Source organism: Solanum pennellii, chromosome 11 (assembly GCF_001406875.1).
Source record: "Solanum pennellii chromosome 11, SPENNV200".
Lineage (NCBI taxonomy): Eukaryota > Viridiplantae > Streptophyta > Magnoliopsida > Solanales > Solanaceae > Solanum > Solanum pennellii.
The window spans coordinates 58270307-58290984 of NC_028647.1; the positions used below are offsets into that span (position 1 = coordinate 58270307).

At 32.1% G+C, this 20678-nt stretch overlaps 1 protein-coding gene and 1 pseudogene across 1 annotated transcript; both read left to right on the forward strand.

Moving 5' to 3' along the window:
• The first annotated feature begins 6889 nt into the window (after positions 1–6889).
• LOC107003985 (probable methyltransferase At1g27930) lies at positions 6890–8102 on the forward strand. The gene is made up of 2 exons (XM_015202210.1): positions 6890–7059; positions 7352–8102. The coding sequence occupies exons 1-2, from the start codon at positions 6890–6892 to the stop codon at positions 8100–8102; spliced, it is 921 nt and encodes a 306-aa protein (XP_015057696.1).
• Positions 8103–19673: 11571 nt separating this feature from the next.
• LOC107003986 overlaps positions 19674–20678 on the forward strand; it is a 1969-nt pseudogene continuing 964 nt past the window's right edge.

Sequence of the window (20678 nt, forward strand, 5' to 3'; positions counted from 1 at the left end):
TTCAACGGGCCTTTCAGTTGACTGATGAGAAGGCCGCTGTAGCAGGAGAGAGTTGAAAAAGATTACTAGACATACAAGTGTTCTAAGTGGATGACAGTTGAAATTCTTCAAGCCTCCAAGTGGGAGATTGTTGGGCTTTGTGGAGGCTTGTGAGCCGGCCCGACCCATTACTGAAACCCTAGGTTAACCATTTGGCTTTCCTATAAATATGATCCTTGTATTTGTAATTCCAGAGCAGCACAAGTGAAATAAAAATCCTCCTGTTACAGTCGTGGAGTAGGGAAACCGAACCACGTTAAATTCTTGTGTGTCCCGTTTGTGTTCCGTTTCTCTTTTCTCTAGATTATTTGTGTGTGTTGTGTGTTTAATTCCCAACATTTTCTTCTTTCCTAAGAGTTGTGATCTTTACCCTTTGTTGGCTATAAATGTAGAGGTTGTCTCTCATTTTTCAGCAACGAATTCTTCCCTTCTTATGCATACATTTCTTACAAAATAAAATTGATCGACCGTGTTTGTGTGTGTGTGTGATTCGTTGCTTTCATTTTGAGTTTGTTGAAATTATTGAAGTTTGAGGTAACATTACTTATTTAATGGTCCGTTTTATCTTGGGAGGAATTAATTTATAACCTCGGTACTTGAGGGGATTTCTTAAGGACACATAGTGGGTTCTGTGGACTCGGATAGTTCGTTGTGTTTTTCTTTTCATCTTTTATTTTTTCTTGTTTGCTAATTTGAATATTGGAGATAACATAGTGTCTCCAGATACTGGACTGAGAGAATCAAGAATAGCAGGCCAGTCAAGATGCTGAAAATCATCTATATCGTTAGCTTTGTTAGATATGGAGTTCTTCTTAAGATTTCCGCAATAAAAGGAGAGTTACGGAGATAAAGTGTTTGCATGTTATTCAGAAACAGAGGTTGCTCTCCTATGTTATCATTTTATTCTACAAGAGGATTAGATATATATAGTGGCGAATAAATATCCACATATTAGCTCTGACATTCTCCAGATATCTTCTGGTGGTTCTAACTATGTCTTTCCAGCACTCTCAAGTATTACATTAGAGAAATTGTACCTTAATCAACTTGAACTCTGAAACAATGGAACACATCGCTATTGGTAAAGTTACACTAATTGAAATAAAGGTACGGACAATACCACAGCTATGTTGCATACGATAATTATGCTAATCTTCAACTTCAGATAGAAGGATCGTTCGACGTTGATATTCTATGGCTTTGAGAACATTCCCATTCATGACATGTACAACATTTTCAGTATGAGCTTCACTTAGGCCTAGTTGGCGAAGAAGATTGCCCTTTACCAGCCAAAGTTAGACTTCTATCAATTAACTCTTGTAGATACTCCTCTACCACAACTTCTAACCTTTTAATGCTTCTTGCCTTTACGAATTGCTCAGAAATCCACAACCTAATCAACTTGGAATCATCTATCTGTCTATCTTCAAGAAAACCTCTAATGTAGAGAAATTATGTTTGACAAAGAGAAATATTTTCACGTTTTGAAGCTTTACGAAACTTTTGCAGTGTTTTTCATACAATTATATTGATTTGATATATCATAAAAACGGAAAAAATATATTACATTATGTATTTTTATTTTTTTATTCTAAAAACTCCTTAAGGACATTCAAGCATAGCACCTTCAACATCTTTAGTCTTCTATTTTTCTTCATTTCAATCACAAAAAAAATGTCTTCTACCCCAAAAGTTAGAGATCTCGAATTGGGATGACGAAATTATACATGAAGGAAATACCATTTATTATAATTCTCCTTCCAAACACAATGTTAAATATTCAATTAATGTCCGATGTCATAAATTTTTTCATCAATTTATAAAAGAATGTGTATAAATAGTACTGATTATAATTTGATTATAGTCTAAAAATATACCCTACTTCATTTTTATCACAAGGACAAGTAAATTTTGGAGAGTGAACTATACAAATCGTTGACCGATTTTTTGAGGGTTCCAAATGACTACATATATTAAATCAAGTTAATAATAATTGAAATTTGTGTTAGAAAGGAGCCTAAGACTAGTCAACAACGTTCTTTTTTATCAGTCAAAATTTATGTTAAATCTATATTTCTTTTATAAAACATAATTTTTCTTCCACTTTATAAAATGTAAAATTTTCTTCCGCTTTATAAAGTGTAAGAAAAAATTCAACTTTACAAAGTGTAAGAAAAACTTAAACTTTATAAAGTGTAATAAATAGTTCCATTATATATTAAAATATACACGTTATGAGACTAACAAAAAACATTTAAAATATTGAATAAAATGGAGTTTTTTCTTCCACTAAGCCTGTTTTAATTACTTCCTAAAATTAAGGCTTATTTTGGTCACTTTTATTTTTTGTGACTTATTTAGTTGCCTCCCTCACATCCGTATTTAGCGAATTGTTAGTTAAATTTATGTTAATCAAGTAATAAACATATATGTTTACCCTATTTTTCCATGTATATCAATAGTTGACTTTCCACAATTGATATTAAAAAACAAACAGTTTCGATTTTGAATACCAATTTTTAAGAATTATAATTTTATTTGGATTAAATATTATTGTTTAAAACTTGTATGTCAATGTTGAAGGCATAACATTGTAAAATATATTACTTTACAAGTTTCAATGGTTAAAAAATAAAAAGGGTGGCATACAATATGGGCTAAAAATGTATTCACAGCTACAGGGAACAAAGCTGCAATAATCTAAACTAGGGGTGTCAAAAATGGTGTCCGGAGCCTAAAGGTTGAAAAATATTAACCAAAATTTCAAAACGGCATATGCAATTTTTTTTAACCAAAACGGTAAAATCGCTGGGAAAATAGCGATTTTGTCCACCTGAGTTGAGGAAAATCGCTGCTATACCAGCGATTTGTTCAATTTGTTTTTTTAAAAAAAAAAAACTTTTAAACTAAAACGCTGCCAAGGCAGCGATTTTCCTTATCATTTTTTTAATAAATCGCTGCAAAAGCAGCGATTTTAAGTTAATTTTTTTTAATTTTTAGCGATTTACCAATTTACAATCTTTTTTAATTTTTAAGTAAATCGCTGCCAGCACAGCCATTTACCAAATTTTTTTTATTTATTTATAAATAATTCGCTGCACTGGCAGCGATTTATGAAAGTTTTCTTTATTTTTTTTAATTTATAAATAACTCATTATTAAATTGTCATTCTTTCTTTCAAATGTCCCTACCCCTATTCTAATATTTATTTTAATTTTTAGTATTTTTTATTTAATAAGAAAAAACTCAACCTAAATAATGTGAACACAATATTTATTATTATTAATAAATAATAATAAATATAATATAATATGTATGACACATTATATAACGAACGGAACAAGTTATTTTTTCTCCTCTAAAATAAAATAAAATAGAATTCTTTTTCTTGGATGAAGACTGTAAAAAGCAGCTAAAAACAGATTCTTTTTCAACCCTTCCTTTTAAAAATTAAAAAAAAAAAATTTAATAAATCTAAAAATTAAAAAAAAAATAGTAAATCGCTGCGCTGGCAGAGCTTTACTTAAAAATTAAAACAAAAAAATTATAAATTGGTAAATTGCAAAAAAAAATTTTAAAAAATTAACATGAAATCGATGCCTTTGCAGCGATTTATTAAAAAATAATAAATAAAACATTTGATAAGGCAATCGCTGCCTTGGCAGCAATTTGGTTAAATTTTTTTTAAAAAAAAAAAGCAAATTGTACAAATCGCTGCTATAGCAGCAATTTTCCTTAACTCCGGCGGGACAAAATCGCTACCTCCCTAGCGATTTTACCGTTTTGGTTAAAAAAAAAAATTCATATACCGTTTTGAAAATTTATTAATTTTTTTCACCCTTTATGTTCCGGATTCGTCAAAAATGACCCAAACATAGGTAACTCACCCAATTCGTCCAAAATTTTAAGGGTTGGGCACACGATAATTTGAATTGGGATCAATCTCAACCCATTCAAGCATGACCCATTTGAAGAGAATCCTCAATTGAGTCCAATCCAATCTTCAATTTCAACCCATTTTAAAACCTTTTTATTAAAATATGTTCCTATATTTAAGGTATGAATTATTATCTATTTAACATCTTTTAGGGTTTATCTATTCATTTGTTACTTTTTTTAAAAAAAATCTTGAGATAAAATTCAAATTGTGATTATAAAAGTTAAATATCAATATGTTAAATTATTGAGATTAATTGAGTCAAATTGGGTGGGTCAAGACCCAACCCGTTTTTAGCTAATTTGAGCCAAAAGTAAACTTGGGCGTGTCAAGACCCAACCCGACTTCTATTTCATGCCATTTTAATATTCTCAATTTCAACCCAACCTGTCCATTAGACACCCTTAATCTAAACCAATGAGAAAAAAGAAATTAGCTTAAATGACTCGACTACCCTCAGCAGGCATATTCAATCCACAGAAACACTCTTTCACATACACATATTTAGTTTAAACGCTATATGTGTGTGCACGCGTACGCGTGTGTGCGTGCGTGCGTGCGTGCACGCATGTGTGTGTCGAGGACACAAATTATCCTGAGCTACGTATAACTTGTAGTCTTGTTTTGATAGTTGTTTCTTATGAAAGGCGACCAAGAAGGTAATGAGATCGAGGGATTTGATATCAAAGATATATGACACAGTAAAGAGGAAAATATGTTTTACCTTGTATTAGTGCAAAAAATGCACAAGTCGCTTTTGCAGTTGCATCCAAGGAAATTTTTGTTTTGTTTTGCTTTAAATAATATATATAGTTAATAAATATTACTATCAATTTTATTTCCTATTGTTATCTTTTCTAATAGTATGTCAAGATTTTTAATTGTTTGAATAATGTTTATAGCAAATATACTTTTTCTTGACACAATCAATGAGAAGAATTCATTTGATCTCTCTAACCTTTTGGGTTTGAAAATAATATTTTTATATGTTGATATCCTTTAAACAAGTAAATGTACTTGCTCTTTGCGCTATTATAAAACACATTAGTAAATTTTACAAAGGCTAATAAAAGTTTAGGCACCACTCTCTATTTCTATGAAAAAAAGGGAAGGTTTTAAAATAACATAGATTTGAATTAACTCATGTGAAAGTTCATTATTTTGGTTTATTTAGTTCCAAGTAATGTATTGTCTCAATTTATGAAAGGGAGAAATAAAAAATGAAGAATATTTGCGGCAATTCAGACGGAGGTAGCTCATTTTCTAATCGGAAAGTATGCTGCTAAATTCAGAGTCTATAGACACCTCCATCACAGTCAACACTTGAAAAAAGTATGAAATAACATCAATACAAACATTATATACATGTAACCTCTACGCATCATACACTATACCATTTTCGGCCTACGACAACACCATGTAAGTGTAGTCTAAACTAGCAAAAAATATGGCATTTGATAAAAGGCTACACTTTTTGACTTTTAGCAACACTTTTTAGGGGCTGCCCAAAAGGAACGTAACCTTTGACATTAGGCAACACTTTTTAAATGTTGCCATCTTTGGCTACACTTATAAAGCGTAGCCAAATAGGTATAAGGGCACGCTTTCAAGACGTGCATTAGCAACACCTATTTTTTATTAGACTACACTTAAAAGTGTTGCCTTTTCAGAGTTATTGGTCACACTTAAGAAGTGTTGCCTTTTATTGGTCATCTAGAGCAACACTTATAAAGTGTAACTTTATAACTCATCTATAGCAACACTTATAAAGTGTAACTTTATATCTCATCTATAGCAACACTTATAAAGTGTAACTTTATCTCTCATCTAGAGCAACACTTACAAAGTGTAACTTTATATCTACATAGATACAACTGACCTAAAACACAAAATTAACTAATCATTAAATGGAAGCTATATATTTCAAATAAACTTCGAGAAATATTTCATGTACAACCAAAACTTAGAAAGTGATTGTTTAAAGATCTCTAATATCAACAAATTCCAAAAAACAAAAGGTGTCATTCAAATGTATATGACAATAGTACAAAAATTCTTCATCTTTCACCGTAATAGATCGACTTAACTTCTGGCCAAATTAAAATTCAATTAACGGCATTTTCCAGCACATTCAAAATAAAATTATAAGCTTGTGAAATAATTTTGGAAGTGCATAATCGGAGAGTATTCACTGTAAGACAACCAATCCAAATCTAAGTACAATTTTAGTGTTAAAATTACATATTATAAGGACTACAACATTTGTGCAGTCTTCTGTTGTTGGCTCTCCAAAATTAAACTTCAAAAGTTTAAACAGAGATTAGAGGTTTGTCATAGGACAAGTGAGATAATTGTTGAGATATGAATTCTTGAATTGCACATAGAAAGAAGTATATAATATGAAGAACGATTTTTTCTAATCCTCTACTTACTCTTTCAGACTTCACAGATAGTAAGTCTTGAATGGATTGTAGTAACTTAAGAAGCAACAAAACTACTTAGTAATTCTGCACTTGCTACTTCTAATAATTCTGCACTAACAAGTCTTGAATGGCACATGTCTTACTTCTAATAATTCTACACTAACAAGTCTTGAATGTTGTAGGATAATTTTCTGTACTTGCCTTGATCACCAAATAGGACAGACTCATCACACAGGTAAGACTACTAATTTTGCACTTGCTATTTCTAATAATTTCATTGATTTCTCTATGCAGGATCAACAAAACAATCAATAAATAAGGATACAATGGAGACACAAATTAATAATAAGTCCAGCACTAACAACATATTGGGCCCGAGAACACTCACAGGAACACACAAGTAGTTGAAATGAACCAGAGATGAACACTGGAAACAAGGTTCATAACATAGTTTAGAATGACCACAAAATCAATATATAACAACAGGAACATGGTGTTTTCAAAGACATGCAACATAGGGCAAGGTGCATCATCAGACTGCGTCTCCAGTGCATACATGGAAGTGACAAAATATTCTAAAGGATCAGTTGATGTAGGTACTCCATTCCCTAAGCCCCTACATAATATTGTTGTTAAGAAAGTTGCTGATATGGCTGGAAAGTGCAGGACACTCCTAATTTGCAGGAAAAGAAATCTACAGGGAGGGATGAAATGACTCTTGTTTTGCAGGAGGTTATGAATATCCCTTTTCACTATACTGAATCCCATGTCTCCCTTATTTCAAGTTCAAAAAATATAGGGCAACAAGAGGTCTTTGATACAGGTCAACAAAAAGTTAGGTTCAATAATAAATAAGGAGGAAGGTTTAGTAAAAAGAGAAGGAATGCTATAAAAAGACATAAATAAAATCTTGAACAAGGTAAAGATTTAACAGACAGTGTAAAAAAAATAGAGGACCAGGCTGCAAGAAAATCCCCTGCCAATTTTCCTCTCCAATTTTCTCTTCCTTGCCTCTAGTTGAACATAGCCACAATCTCCTCGCGGAGAAAGAAATCAACTTTCTCTATGATCTTCTATCGCAAAAATCCCCCTGCAATATTCTTGTTTTCGGGCTTGAAACACAGTACTCTTTTCAAATTTCAACAATCAATAGGGGTGGATTCACTGTCTTTCTTGAGGACAACCCCGCGAACATCAAACTTTATAACTCCACGAGTAATGCTGATAGTACTTGTATTCACAGAGTCGAGTATCAAACAGTTGCTAGAGATGCATATAAGATTTTAAAACATGTTAGAGAAAACCAGAAAGACTGCTACATTTCAGCAATTGCTAGGCGTAGTAGTTCAAAACATGATGTGCATAGTAGTTCATCAAGAAAGTGCAAATTTATGTCACTTGTTACAAATGTTCCCAAGGAAGTGTATGAAGTGAAGTGGGATTTGGTGATTGTTGATGGACCAGAAGGCGATAACCCGGAATCACCAGGAAGAATGGCTGCAATTTACATTGCTGATATAGTAGCAAGAAGAAGCAAGAAGAATAATGGGACTCATGTGTTGGTATATGATGTTGATAGAATGATTGAGAAGTGGTTTTCTTGGGAATTCTTATGTGACACTAATTTGGTATCTTCTAAAGGGAAATTCTGGGATTTTAACATACTAGCAAAACAAAATGCAACTACATTTTGTCCTGCATAATTGAACATATATTAGTCTGCTATTGTAGAAAAAATTCTTTTGTTTGCTATTAGATCTAGGCACACAACTTATGTTTATTTCATTACTATAATCTTCCATTAATTATCTTGAGAACACATCTTAATTATCTCTTTGTAAATTAGCTCCCTTCTATACATGTTTTAGCTTCAAGGATGCCTCCATTCATTAATATTTTCAATCATAAGGTTGATCATTCTTCACAGTGTTTATAGAATATCAATTTACAATAATGCATAGCTCAATTATTATCTAGATAACTAATGATATGGTGACCGTCACTATGCCATTGACTGTATAAAGGAGATGGATATCATATCCAACATATATCGTGACAGAGCAGAAACTTTCACATAATTTAATAAAGGAAATGGATAATATTAACTGTTGTCTTTATCACTTATTTTTATTCTATATTCTTTTACATACTTGGTGAGTTACTTCATGTCCTTAAAGTGAGAGATGCTAGTTTTAATAAGTTATCTCTACTATGTGTCCTCTAAATTAAAGACATTCAAGAAGTTATATATTCATGTTTACATAAAAAGACATGGAGAATAAACTGACCTCAATATACAAAAATGAGATGATTATCTCATTAGCACATGCTACACTTGTCAAGTGATCTCTCACTAGTTTGTTTCAATTAATTCATCTGATCCATGGAAGTGGTAAAGTCGTAAGTAAGATCAGAGTGGATCAACCTTCAAACCATAAAATAGATATCCAATAAGTACTAGGTAAGTAACATAGTGTGAATTATATAATTAGAGCTTTTGAATTCACTATTCAACAAGAAAATCATGAGGAAGTACAGGAAGTTACAAATAAGCAAGGACTCTCACAGAGGGGTAGAAAGACTGTGAGACAAAGGACCAGAATACCAACCACCAGCATGTATGCTAGTTCTAGTACACTCAACACTAGGTCAAAGAGTAAAGGTCCTTAATGATGTTTTTAATTTTTCAGCACGAGTTTGTTAAATAAGAAAGAGCTTTCACTGATCCGAGAATGACTCTTTCATAAATGCTAAAGAACAACCCCAAATTTCTCATTTTTAAATAAGTCCTTGGCTGGAAGAGTTAAAACATGCGAAGGAGCAGAAGTGTAAGCTTTATGTATGTATGACAAATTCATATTAAAGAGGAACAGAACAACAGGAGATAGCAGAATATGCATTTTCTTAAAAGATGAGTTTTAGTTTACTTTTTCAGACAAAGTAGGCTTAGCTTGTGAAACTCAAACTATAGTTTTAGAGATATGTTAACAATATTTACACAACCTTTTCTTTTCCACATAGATATAATAGCGTCTTAGCAGCTAAAATCTCTCATTAAGGAAAATTAACAGAATATATTAGTGAGATGCTTTCCTTCTATCAAAGAGGTAAAAAATATGAGTTATTAGGACACCAAAAACATAGAATAGTAATGTCACTACGAACGTATCGCCAATGTTATGTTTTAAGTATCAAAGCATGTTGCTAGAACTCTTCAAAAATATTGTTGAGTGCGTGTCAAATTCTCCAAAAGTATTCTACTTGTGGAGGATCTGACATAAGTGTGACAACATATTTGGAGAGTCCGATAAGCATAGTTAAAAAATGAGGAGGTTCTCTATGATTAGGAATGTAAAGAAGAGAACAAAATTGTTTCCTGATGTTGATTCTTTTATGTTAATACTACTTTTTTATTTAGTTTCATCACTAAGATGAATAGACTCTAGTCTTAAAGATATGGTCACAAGTTTCAAACTTGGAAGAGTACAAATTACAACATGTTTATTCTTCAAAATTTACAAACGAATAAATGTATTTTAAGCTCTTCAGTAGGCTTATTCGTGTTCACTACTAACTGGAATATCCATAGTTTGACATGGACTAAAGGGAAACGCATCCGATCAACTGAAGTCACAGAGAAAAAGTGTTGGTGGATACTACCACAGGTCTCCTCCCCCTGAAGCTCAAAAGAAAGCCCACTTTGTGGAGCATGACAGAACCATTGAAGTCGGTAGGAAGGAGAAACATAAAGTCAGTGAGGAAAAGGTTGATAATGAAGTTTTTAAATTCATCAAGAGGAAAAACGTAGAAACAGACTTTAGCATCATCCATAGACTGTCTTATAGCACTTGGCCATAGAATGTCTTTACAGTTCTATTTACTTCTATTCTATATGCAAGAACTTGACATGTAATAAAATTAGAAAGTTACAAGCTATTTCTCGTATATTGCATCTAGCTTATCAAATAGGACAGACTTTAGCATCATACAAAACTTTCTCTCCATTTTGTTTGCATTGACTTCTCCTAATTCTTCTAAAACTTAGATGAAGCAAGCTTCACTTTCACCAATATCCAAAACTCAACAGGCTGTCCATACTACAAAAACAAATCTTGTACTTCTATTCTGTTATTGCTAGTAACAGTTAAAATAAAAGAAAGAAAGCATAATCCTCAAGTTGAAAGTAGAAAAAGAAACAAAAACAATTAAAGACGTAGAAACAATCGCTTTACTAAGGATTTAAGTTGTACACATTAACAATTAAAGCATGTTACACTATCACTGTAGTTTTACAAATTATAGAAGGTAATAAAATTTATTTTTGAGGTGATCCCTCTCCACTCCTTCTAGACTTGAAAAATATATCCTATATCTCCTATCTCTAAGGCATATGATTCGTTTTTTATATAGTGCAACTCAAACTACAAAGCAAGTTTAGCAAATTCATACTACGAGGTGATCCCAAAACAACTAAGCAATATTGAACTAAAGTTTTTGATGTATACTTGAAAATGCACTAGGGAAACAACAAAATGACTTCTAGACGCTTCAAGACATGTAGTCGAAAAAAGAAAAGTTTTACCAGCAAATAGCTACAAGACAGAATCAATGTGGTTAACAAAGGAACAAACCAAGCTTAAGGCGAGCACAACCATGAACTCAGGAAGACTAAAAAAACAGTGACATTAAAACAGACATTAAAACCTTTTGAAATTCAAATAGAGTAGCTACTTACATTTGACGAAATCCATATTAGGGACAAAATATCGTAGGTATCGCCAGCTTCAAAACTTCAGTTCTTCGAAGAAAGACGACTTAGCTACAACTCAATTTCTCAGATAAAGGCGACTTAGCTTCAGCTTCTACATTCAACATTCAAGAGAGAAAACTAGTCTGTCAAAGATAATCTGCCCATTTATACGTAATACAACTACAAACTAAACTCCCAAAATCAACAAAATTCGTATCAACAACACAAGAACATAAAAATCTAACTTAAATTTTTGACTGACACACAAGAATATCAAAATCTTAAAGCTATAATTTAGACTTTTGAAAATAAAATCTCTTACATGATAAATTCTATTCCAACAAGCCTAAAGCTTTAAGACATGAGGCAAGTTGATTTGTGAAGCATTTTCTTTCAACTTTCAAAAGGAAATCTGATGGAACAACAGTTTACCCAGGAATCTTTGAAGAAAATCGTCTTCTTCAGCTCTCCAATCTTGAACAATGAAGCTCTGAGAGGAAAATCGTCTTCTTCAGTTCATCTTAAGAGAAATCGTAATGGTGTTTTTAAGCTGAAGTTTGACAGAAATGTGACGAAAATCGTAGTACAAATCGATTTCTTCCGTTCTTCGATCCTCTTCTTCAGTTCTTTCAAATGGTTCTCTTCAGCTGAAAATGGAAGCTTCAGCTGAAAATAGAAGCTTCTGCTGAAGTTTTAGGAAATGTTGCCTTTTTTTTTATATCTTTAATGTTTTATTCTTTTTAATATTTCTTTAATTTTTTATTTTTTTGTCCAAATAAAAATGGATGGAGATCAAATTTTAATGTTAAAATGTTGGATGGAATATTAAATTTTGGTGAAAACACTAAAGCCACATTTTTAATGTGTTGTATTTACAATTATAAAATTAACACACTTTAAAAGTGTGGCCATTTATGTAAATTGTTGTTGACAACTACAACACTTATAAAGTGTAGGTTATCCCATTAAAGAGTACACTTTAAAAGTGTTGCTAATATTAGTGTAGCTAAAAGTCAAAATCTTTGTCTACAATTTAAAAGCGTTCCCAAAAGTATTTTAGGCAACACTTTATAAGCGTTGTCCAGATTTAGTGTTGCCGTAGACCTAATATGGTGTAGTGATAGTCCAATTAATATTAGTAATTGATCTATAATCAAGGCTATCTATAAAGTAAGTAGACAAGAAATTTCACACAACGAAACACATAGGTCAGAAGTCATCTCAAATCACTAAGTCGATATAATTACACGTCACCATTGTCTTTTCAACATATTGTTATCTTTTAGTTTTGATGATTTAAAAAACAAAGAGATCATATAAGGGAACCTAATTTGAATGGTTTTTATATGCGAGAAAGGGACAACTGGAAAAAGTACACAACCTCTAGGTTCTAGGTCTGCAGTAGTTGGTGCATGACTCCTGAACGATGTGGCAGAAGTAATATATTGTCTCAATGTCTGAAAGGGAGACATAAAAAAATAAAAAAGATTTGGGGCGATTCGGGGGAAGGTAGCTCACTTTCTGATCAGAAAGTGTAAATCTCACGTCTAGGATTAGAGAAATCAAGGATTGTATTCATGATTAAAATTGTTAAGTACATACTCCTGATGTAGGGAGAGAATTGTAGAGTTTTAAGTTAAATATATTTAGAGTATGATGATGATGATGATGATGCAATTATAAATAATCTAATTCATGTTTTACTATAATTCTAATGGTAGTTAATCCAGTCCTAATATAATCCTAATTACTATATCCTAGTGGGATTCTAATTCTAGAGCAGTGCTATAAACTCGATCAATTCGCTTTGTTGGACCTATTCCTTTGGTATGTTTCAATTGTCAGCTTCCTTCTTCATCAACACTTGATGTAGACACGTCAATCAGGTTCGCTGGACCTGTTCCTTTGACATGCTCCAATCGTCAACTTTCTTCTTTTTCAACACTTCCCGTCAAGCTAGTGAGTAGATGAACAATTACTCCTAGCCTGCTTTGAATACCCAGAAAAAAGAACTTTGAATACCCATGAAAATCTTTTTTTTGTCAATGATTCAATATGATTGTGATGTCTAGTCATTGTCGTGATAGTTCATCTGCAAATTGATACGAGTAGTTCCACTAGTAAAAACACTTAAGAGTAGTATGATTATTCCTACCACTGATTTGACATGACTCAATATTATTCCTCTCCTTATTTTCACTTTGGAAACTTTTATTGTTCATAGAACCTGGTCCATATTGAATGTCCTGAGAACTTGTACCCGGTCCAGCAGGCTTGGAACATGTTCCTCTGGAGTTAATGTTGTTGTTTCCTCTTCCTCTACCTTTTTTAGTAGATAATATCATGTTGTGATTTTGTTGTGGGGTACCTCTTTTTCATCTTCCCTTATATCAAAACTCTTGAGAGAATAAACAAATTGATTAAGAGTAGAATACGCTGTCTTACATAATATGACAAAGGTCTTGTATTTGCGGCCGAAGCCTCTACCAAAATTAATTACTTTTATTGCTTGAATATAAGCTTTTTTCAAGCATTCTCACATCTCTTTGGCTGTTGAGAATCCCATAATTAGGTACATTCTTTCTTTGGTCAAAGTTCCTGAGATCCAACTCCTCAATAACGCATCTTTCTCCTTTCAATCATAAATGGCGCCACTATCTTTTGCATCCTTCTCAACTCTTACAACTTTTCCAGCAGTCTATCCAATGGAACACCTGTTTTTACTTGGTTCATTCTCAGTGATGAGATATGTTTGTTTCATCACGTGAACCAATTGAGATATATGTGTCCTCCATATAAGGTAGTTTGTTGGCTTAAGTTTCATAGAGCAAGCGACAATGAGTTGGTGAAGTGAGGATGTTGATATAGTGTTGGTAGAAGGATCCATTGCAACGTGTGATTTTTTTTATCAATACTCAGGGAGAGATAGAACTTTTATGCTCTAATACCATGTAGAAATCTCACGTTTAGGATCAGAGAAATGAAGGATCATATTGATGATTAAAATTGTTAAGTACATACTCCTTATATAAAGAGATAATTGTATAGTCCTAAGCTAACTATACTTAGAGTACTACTACAATACCTATTAATACTATAAAAATAATAATGCAATTATAAATAATCTAATCCTAATTGTACATAATCGTAATCTAATCCTAGTCGTAATATAATTCTAATTAATATGAGTAGTCTAATCCTGGTTCGACTCTAATTATAGAGCAGTGTTGTAAACTAGTCAGCTAGCTTCATTGGAACTGTTCCTTTAACATGTTCCGATCATCAGCTTTCTTTTCCTTCAACAGTAAGTACATGGCTAAATGCAGAGTCTATATACACCTCGATCACTCAACACTTAAAAAAATAATAGAATTATCATCAATACAAACATTTAAAGTCATTATAGTCCAATCAAAATTAATAATTGATATATAAACACGACTATAAAGTAAGTAGATAAGAAATTCCATATAGTCAAATCACTAACATATTAGAGTGTAAGTAGATATAATTACACTTCATCATTGTCTTTACAACACATCAACAACATCATCACCAATTGAGATAACTAGTGTGGGTTCAGTGGCGTAGGCAAGAGTAATGAAGGGTGACTAGTTTAACATCTTTATATAAAAGAAATTATAGAAAATAAATAGGTCAAAAATTATTTTTCATGTATCTATACTAATTATAGAATACTCTTAATGAAATTTTTTTATTTTCCCACTAGATGAGCTGGAGGTGACGAGGTTGACTGTGTGGTTGTGGTGTCGTGGTAATTTTGAGGATTTGGACATTGGAGGAGACAATATAATCTGTTTTTCCTAATTTCATTAGGAAAGTTATTTTTTCTTATTTTTAAGAAACTTTTTTTTACTAAGAAAAATATTTTTCAATTTTTGATAAACCAAACATAAAAAATAGGAAAATATCTGCATTCATACCAAACACACTCTTAATTGGTTTTAATGAAGACATGTCAATTTCAAACTCTAATTAGCGACAACCATACAACAAATATGTTGTCACATTAATACAATCTAAAAATCTTTCACAAAAAAGAAAATAAAGAAAAATCTAGCAACAACCAAAGGTCTAATCAAATCTAGCAAATGCGTAACACAACAAAGGATTAATGTTAATGAAAACAATCTTTCAATAATGTCAAATCTCTTGTTTTTACATGATTACTTTATTGATGTGATTTGTTAAAGTGATGTGACTAGTATAAATAAGGACAAGTTATACACTAATATATTAGGATAGTGTATAACACTTTAGTGCATAACACGTGACGCCACGTGTGTATAAACATTTAAAAATGTTTTTATTTTTTATTATTTTAATTTTTTTGAAAAAAAATCTTCTTAATTTATATAATTTATTTTAAAACTAAGTTAATACACAAAAAAATTAAAAACAATTGCCTATTACTTAGTTATGTTTTTTTAGAACTTCATTCATTTTTTGCTCTCTTTTTTTCCGTTGATTTATTTATTTTTTATATTTTCTTTACATTTAGTTTTGATTAATTTCAAAATTAATTTCATATATTTGTATTTAAAATAAGTTAATCTCAGACAAATATCAAAATAAGTGAATAAAACACACAAAAAAAAATTAAAACAATAAAATTAAAGTAATTATTATTATTTTAAATATAAAAAAATATGTACATTTTTTAAATAATTGAATATGAAAATATAAAAAATTAATAACAGGAAAAAATAAAAAGTTTAGAGTGAGGATGTAAATAAATATTTTACAATGAAAGAAATGAAAATAATTAAATATGTATAAGTTATAGTGTCAATAGTTATATGTACTAAGTAATTGTAAATACATCAATTAAAAAAGGACATGCCTAAAAATTTTTTGATCTTCACTTGCCTTCAAAAGAGTGTTCACGCTTACTATGCTAGGTCAACTTTTGGAGTGTGTTTATTCCATTTTAAGATAATTTAGGAGGGCTAATGAGATTTTAGTTAAGTTTAGACGTGTCTCTGAGATTTCGGTCATAGTTTAGGGGGTACTTATGTATTATTTATAAAATTTAAATTTAGATGAAACTCATCTTTTACTCTTTTTTTTGTTGCATCTAAAAGTGTCGGTGTTGTCATCTTGAACTGCACCAAAAAATAGTGAAGTGTTTAAACATGATAAGTGTTTTATTACACCTAACTAATTCCAAAGGTATTATATCGTCTTTAACTTAATCATCAACATTGTATTCTCTTATGGTATCCACAATTTCTTGTAAGTTTTGGACCTCTAAACATGTATCATTTTCACCCGAATAATCCAATAGGCTAGTGACATCATTTTTATGCTGATAACTGAGATCATTAATCAAGACCTCAAGTTTATAAACGACGTTCTCACAAGTGGATTCGTTAAATAATTACTTGAGTCTTCATAAGTGGGTTCATAACCTTCATTTGTCATGAGTCTTCATAAATGGGTTCATAACCTTCATTTGTCATGACCCAGAAATAGACCTGATGGCACTTGTCCAATCCAATTGAGGCAAGTCAGCCTCAAACCTAACAACAACAAAAGGAATGTGGAAAATAAAACAATAATGACAAAGAGCGGAAATCTTATTCATTCTATAAAATAAATCCAAAACTTTATTGTCACATGTATAAACCAATAATAGATTATACAAAATTGAAAGATAATTTCAAGTCTCATCTTTGTTCCTCAAATAAAACAAAGCATAAAATAAGAATCAAGAGGGTCCATTGGAATGATTAGAAGCTTCCTCTCTAAGTCCTCTGAAAGCCTCATACATAGACGAAGAATAATCAATCGGAACCAGGTTCGAAACCTATACAAATGTAGAAACAAGGACTGAGTATCAACCATCACGGTACTCAAAACAAGAAAAAACTAGCTAGAATATGAGTACTCCTTTCATACCAATCGAACCTATTCAAATTACAACCTGCACAGAAATCATCTCAACTTAACAACTCACAATACACAGTTCACAATTTTCATATACATAGTCCAATAGTCACAGTTCAGCAACGAATAAGTATATCAAGTATGCCAATCACAAGTTTCAAGTAAATCAATCACAATTATCAAATAGACCAATCACAAGTATCAAATAGATCAATCATAAGTATCAAGTAGATCAATATCAAGTATTAACTTCATAAAATCACAATAATCAAACACTTGTCGAAACTATTTCTCACCGGCACAATATCACTAGCCAGAAGTATTTTCCATCGGCTTAATATCATATCACTTGAAAGAACCATTTTCCTTCGACAAAATATCACTAGTCGAAATCATTTCCATCGTTTTTACATCACATCACTAGCGGAACTATTTTGTTTTTTTTTTTGACATTATATCATATCACTAGACGAAACCATTTCCCTTCGACTATATATCACATGCCTCGTCACAATGACATAAATCAATGCAAATAAGAAATTTCATGCCATTAGGAAGAGACAGTAACTCAATCAAATCAAGTCCATAATAATTCCATCAAGCATTTCATCAATCAACGATTGGGGTCCACCACAAGACAACTCACAAAGCACATTTATCAACACAATGCCTTTTACATATCCTCTTTTTATTCATTGATATCAATCAAGTGGGATGATTAAACTGATCACCTCATTCTCATTACTTCTCAAATCACATACAATGAAGGAGAATACACGATTATACAAGTTTTACAAGATTTAGAAGATCACTTTCCTTAATTCAATCAAAAAGTCAATTCAAGACTCGAGCCTCCATTTTTAAACAATGAACAAAGTCATATAATATAATTCAATCAAGTTATCATAATAAAGTTATCATAATAACATTGCGGAAATAACAACACCCAAAACATACATTTTGACAAGTGGGTCAAATCAACTAAACAATCCAATTTTGAAAATGAGGTTTGAATCCGGAGATCTTTACTTGGAAATGTTATGCAAGACATTTGAAACTCATTGGAGAAACCTATTTCCAAAAAGTAATAAAAATCAATTCACAATCACCATTTTAACTCGGACTCAAGTTCTTGAAAAATCTTGCAATTCGTCAATCAAAATCCCAAACTTTGATGTTAAAATCCATAAATGATAAAGGAAATTGAAATTTTAGGGTCACTAAAGCTTATCCAAATGATTTAGCACAAAAATTTTGTTCAAAATCGCTTCCAAGGGTTTTACAAAGCTTAAAAAATAAAAAATGAGGGTTAAACCCCAAAATGGAAGGCCAAAAATATCTTATGATGTCGTTTAAGAGAACTCAGGTTTGCGCTTAAGCGAACCCCACAAAAACTGGGGGTCTCGTTTTTGCGAATCAGGCTCCGCTTAAGCTACCATCACTAAAGCGAGCCCTGATTTTCTTAAGCGAATCACGCTAAAGTCCATCACTTGCTTTAGCGATCACACCGTCACTTTAGAGAAGGTCGCTAAAGTGGAAGGCTTATCACAAACGCAAATGGTACAAAATTAGGCACCAAAAAATCAATCAACTCTAAAAACGTCGAAAGGACTCGCAAGATTCATTTGGAATCCCGTACATACAAACCATATATGAAAATTGACTAAATTCGACGTTCAAATTCAATAAAATCATTAATACACGAATCTAAGGTCTCCTTAACCCGATATTGGTGGAAGTCATAAGAAATGACATATCACCTTAAAATGACAAATCAAGCCCGGAACTTCTGAAATTTTCAACCTCACCTAGACCTAAAATCATCCCTCGAATCTAGCGGAACTCTGAGAATTCCAATCCAACCATGCGAACTTGAAAGTTGACCAAAGTCAACCCAAAGGCTGAAATCTCAACAAATTTCAACTTAGGACCTCAAATTCTCAAAAACATTTCGAAATCGACAACTCTCATAGACCAATTTCCACATTTCGGGACTGACAGAATTGAGCGAAGCTCGAAACTTCAAAAGACCCAAAAAATTTTTTTTTTTATAAATTAGCATTTCAAATTCAAAAAATTGCAAAATTCACAACTTTTTATGCAAGGCTTGAAATCAGTTTCAGAACTCATTTAAAAATGATTTAGGGTTAATATCAGGAGGGGTAAAACAATAATTTTATGAAAACTTCCAAAAATTACCAACCAGGTCATAAAATTGAATCTCAAGAAAATTCTTTGAATTAATAAATATTTATTTATCAATTAACTAATACATTTACAAAATAATACTCCCTCCGTCCACTTTATTTGTCACGCTTTTCGAAAGTCGATTTGACTAACTTTGAAAGTTAAATCAGATTACACTAATTCGATATTATGAATAAAATATTAGATATTCACAAATTATATGAAAAGTACTATAAATTGTAATTTTTTGTATATCAATATGATGAAAAAATACATCTAAACATGTTATTCAAAGTTCTTAAAGTTTGACTCTATAAATAAAACCATGACAAACAATACCGGACGGAGGTTGTAGTAATATTTTATAATCCCAACAATATGAATTTAGTTAAGTTTTAGTATATTACTTAACTAATTGCTAGAGTCAATGATTCAACCAATTCATTCAAGAGAGAATGTGAAACGCAAGGTGGTGACGGAAAATGTCCTACTGGACAGTGTTGTGGTATCTCTGGTTCATGCGAAACCATATCATCAGGCTATTGTGTTCCAGAGAATTGCTAGAGTCAATGTCCGTACCCGTACCCACAGGGACGATGTGGATGGGAAGCTGGTGGCAAAAAATGTCCTAAAGTAGTGTGTTGTAGTTACTCTGGTTGGTGTGGAACCACATTAGACTATGATGATGTTGATAAATGCCAAAGTTAATGTTCAGGTCCGTTCCCACAGGGACGATGCGGATGGCAAGCTGATAATGGATCATGTCCAACTGTAGTGTGTTGTAGTCTAAGTGGTTGGTGTGGTACCACGTCGTATCATTGTGGTTGTGGAAAATGTCAAAGTCAATGTGATAACCACCCCCACCCCCACCCCCATTAATTCCAGAAGGACAATGCGGAAAGCAAACTGGTGGTAGAAAATGTTCTACTGGAGTGTGTTGTTGGGTTTTATTTGCCCTAAATTTCTTACCATAAATAGGTTTTCCTTGTAGGAAAAGGTTTTGGATTGACTAATCCTTTTCTTGTAGGAAAAGGTTTAGGACTCTATAAATAGAGGCATTGTCCTTCTAACTTAATCAGCATTCACAATGTAGTCTTAAGGGCTTTGAGAGTTTTGGTTAGGGGGAGAATTTATGGGTCACAAGCTTGATGCGTTATCACTTGTGTGAACCTCCCATGTATTCCGAGTGAATTGGTTGAGGTTGTTCCTCTCTGTATTTTGTACTCTCATATTTATAGTGGAGTGCTCATCTCCTTTGTGGACGTAGGTCGATTGACCGAACCACGTTAAATCTTTGTGTCTTTTGGTATATTTCTCGTTGTCTTCTTACTCGTGGTCTTTCGAGGTTTGCTTTACTAGCTTCCGCGTTTACACCCGCTTATTTCCGGTCCTAACAAGTGGTATCAGAGCCAGATTCAATGACGGAGTCAGG

What these genes read in the sequence shown, in the direction of transcription:
- LOC107003985 (XM_015202210.1), top strand. Translation starts at nt 6,890, where the DNA reads ATGGTGTTTTCAAAGACATGCAACATAGGGCAAGGTGCATCATCAGAC. An exon ending in GTTGCTGATATGGCTGGAAA is followed by an intron (nt 7,060 to 7,351) that starts GTGCAGGACACT and finishes TAAAAAAAATAG; the next exon opens with AGGACCAGGCTGCAAGAAAA.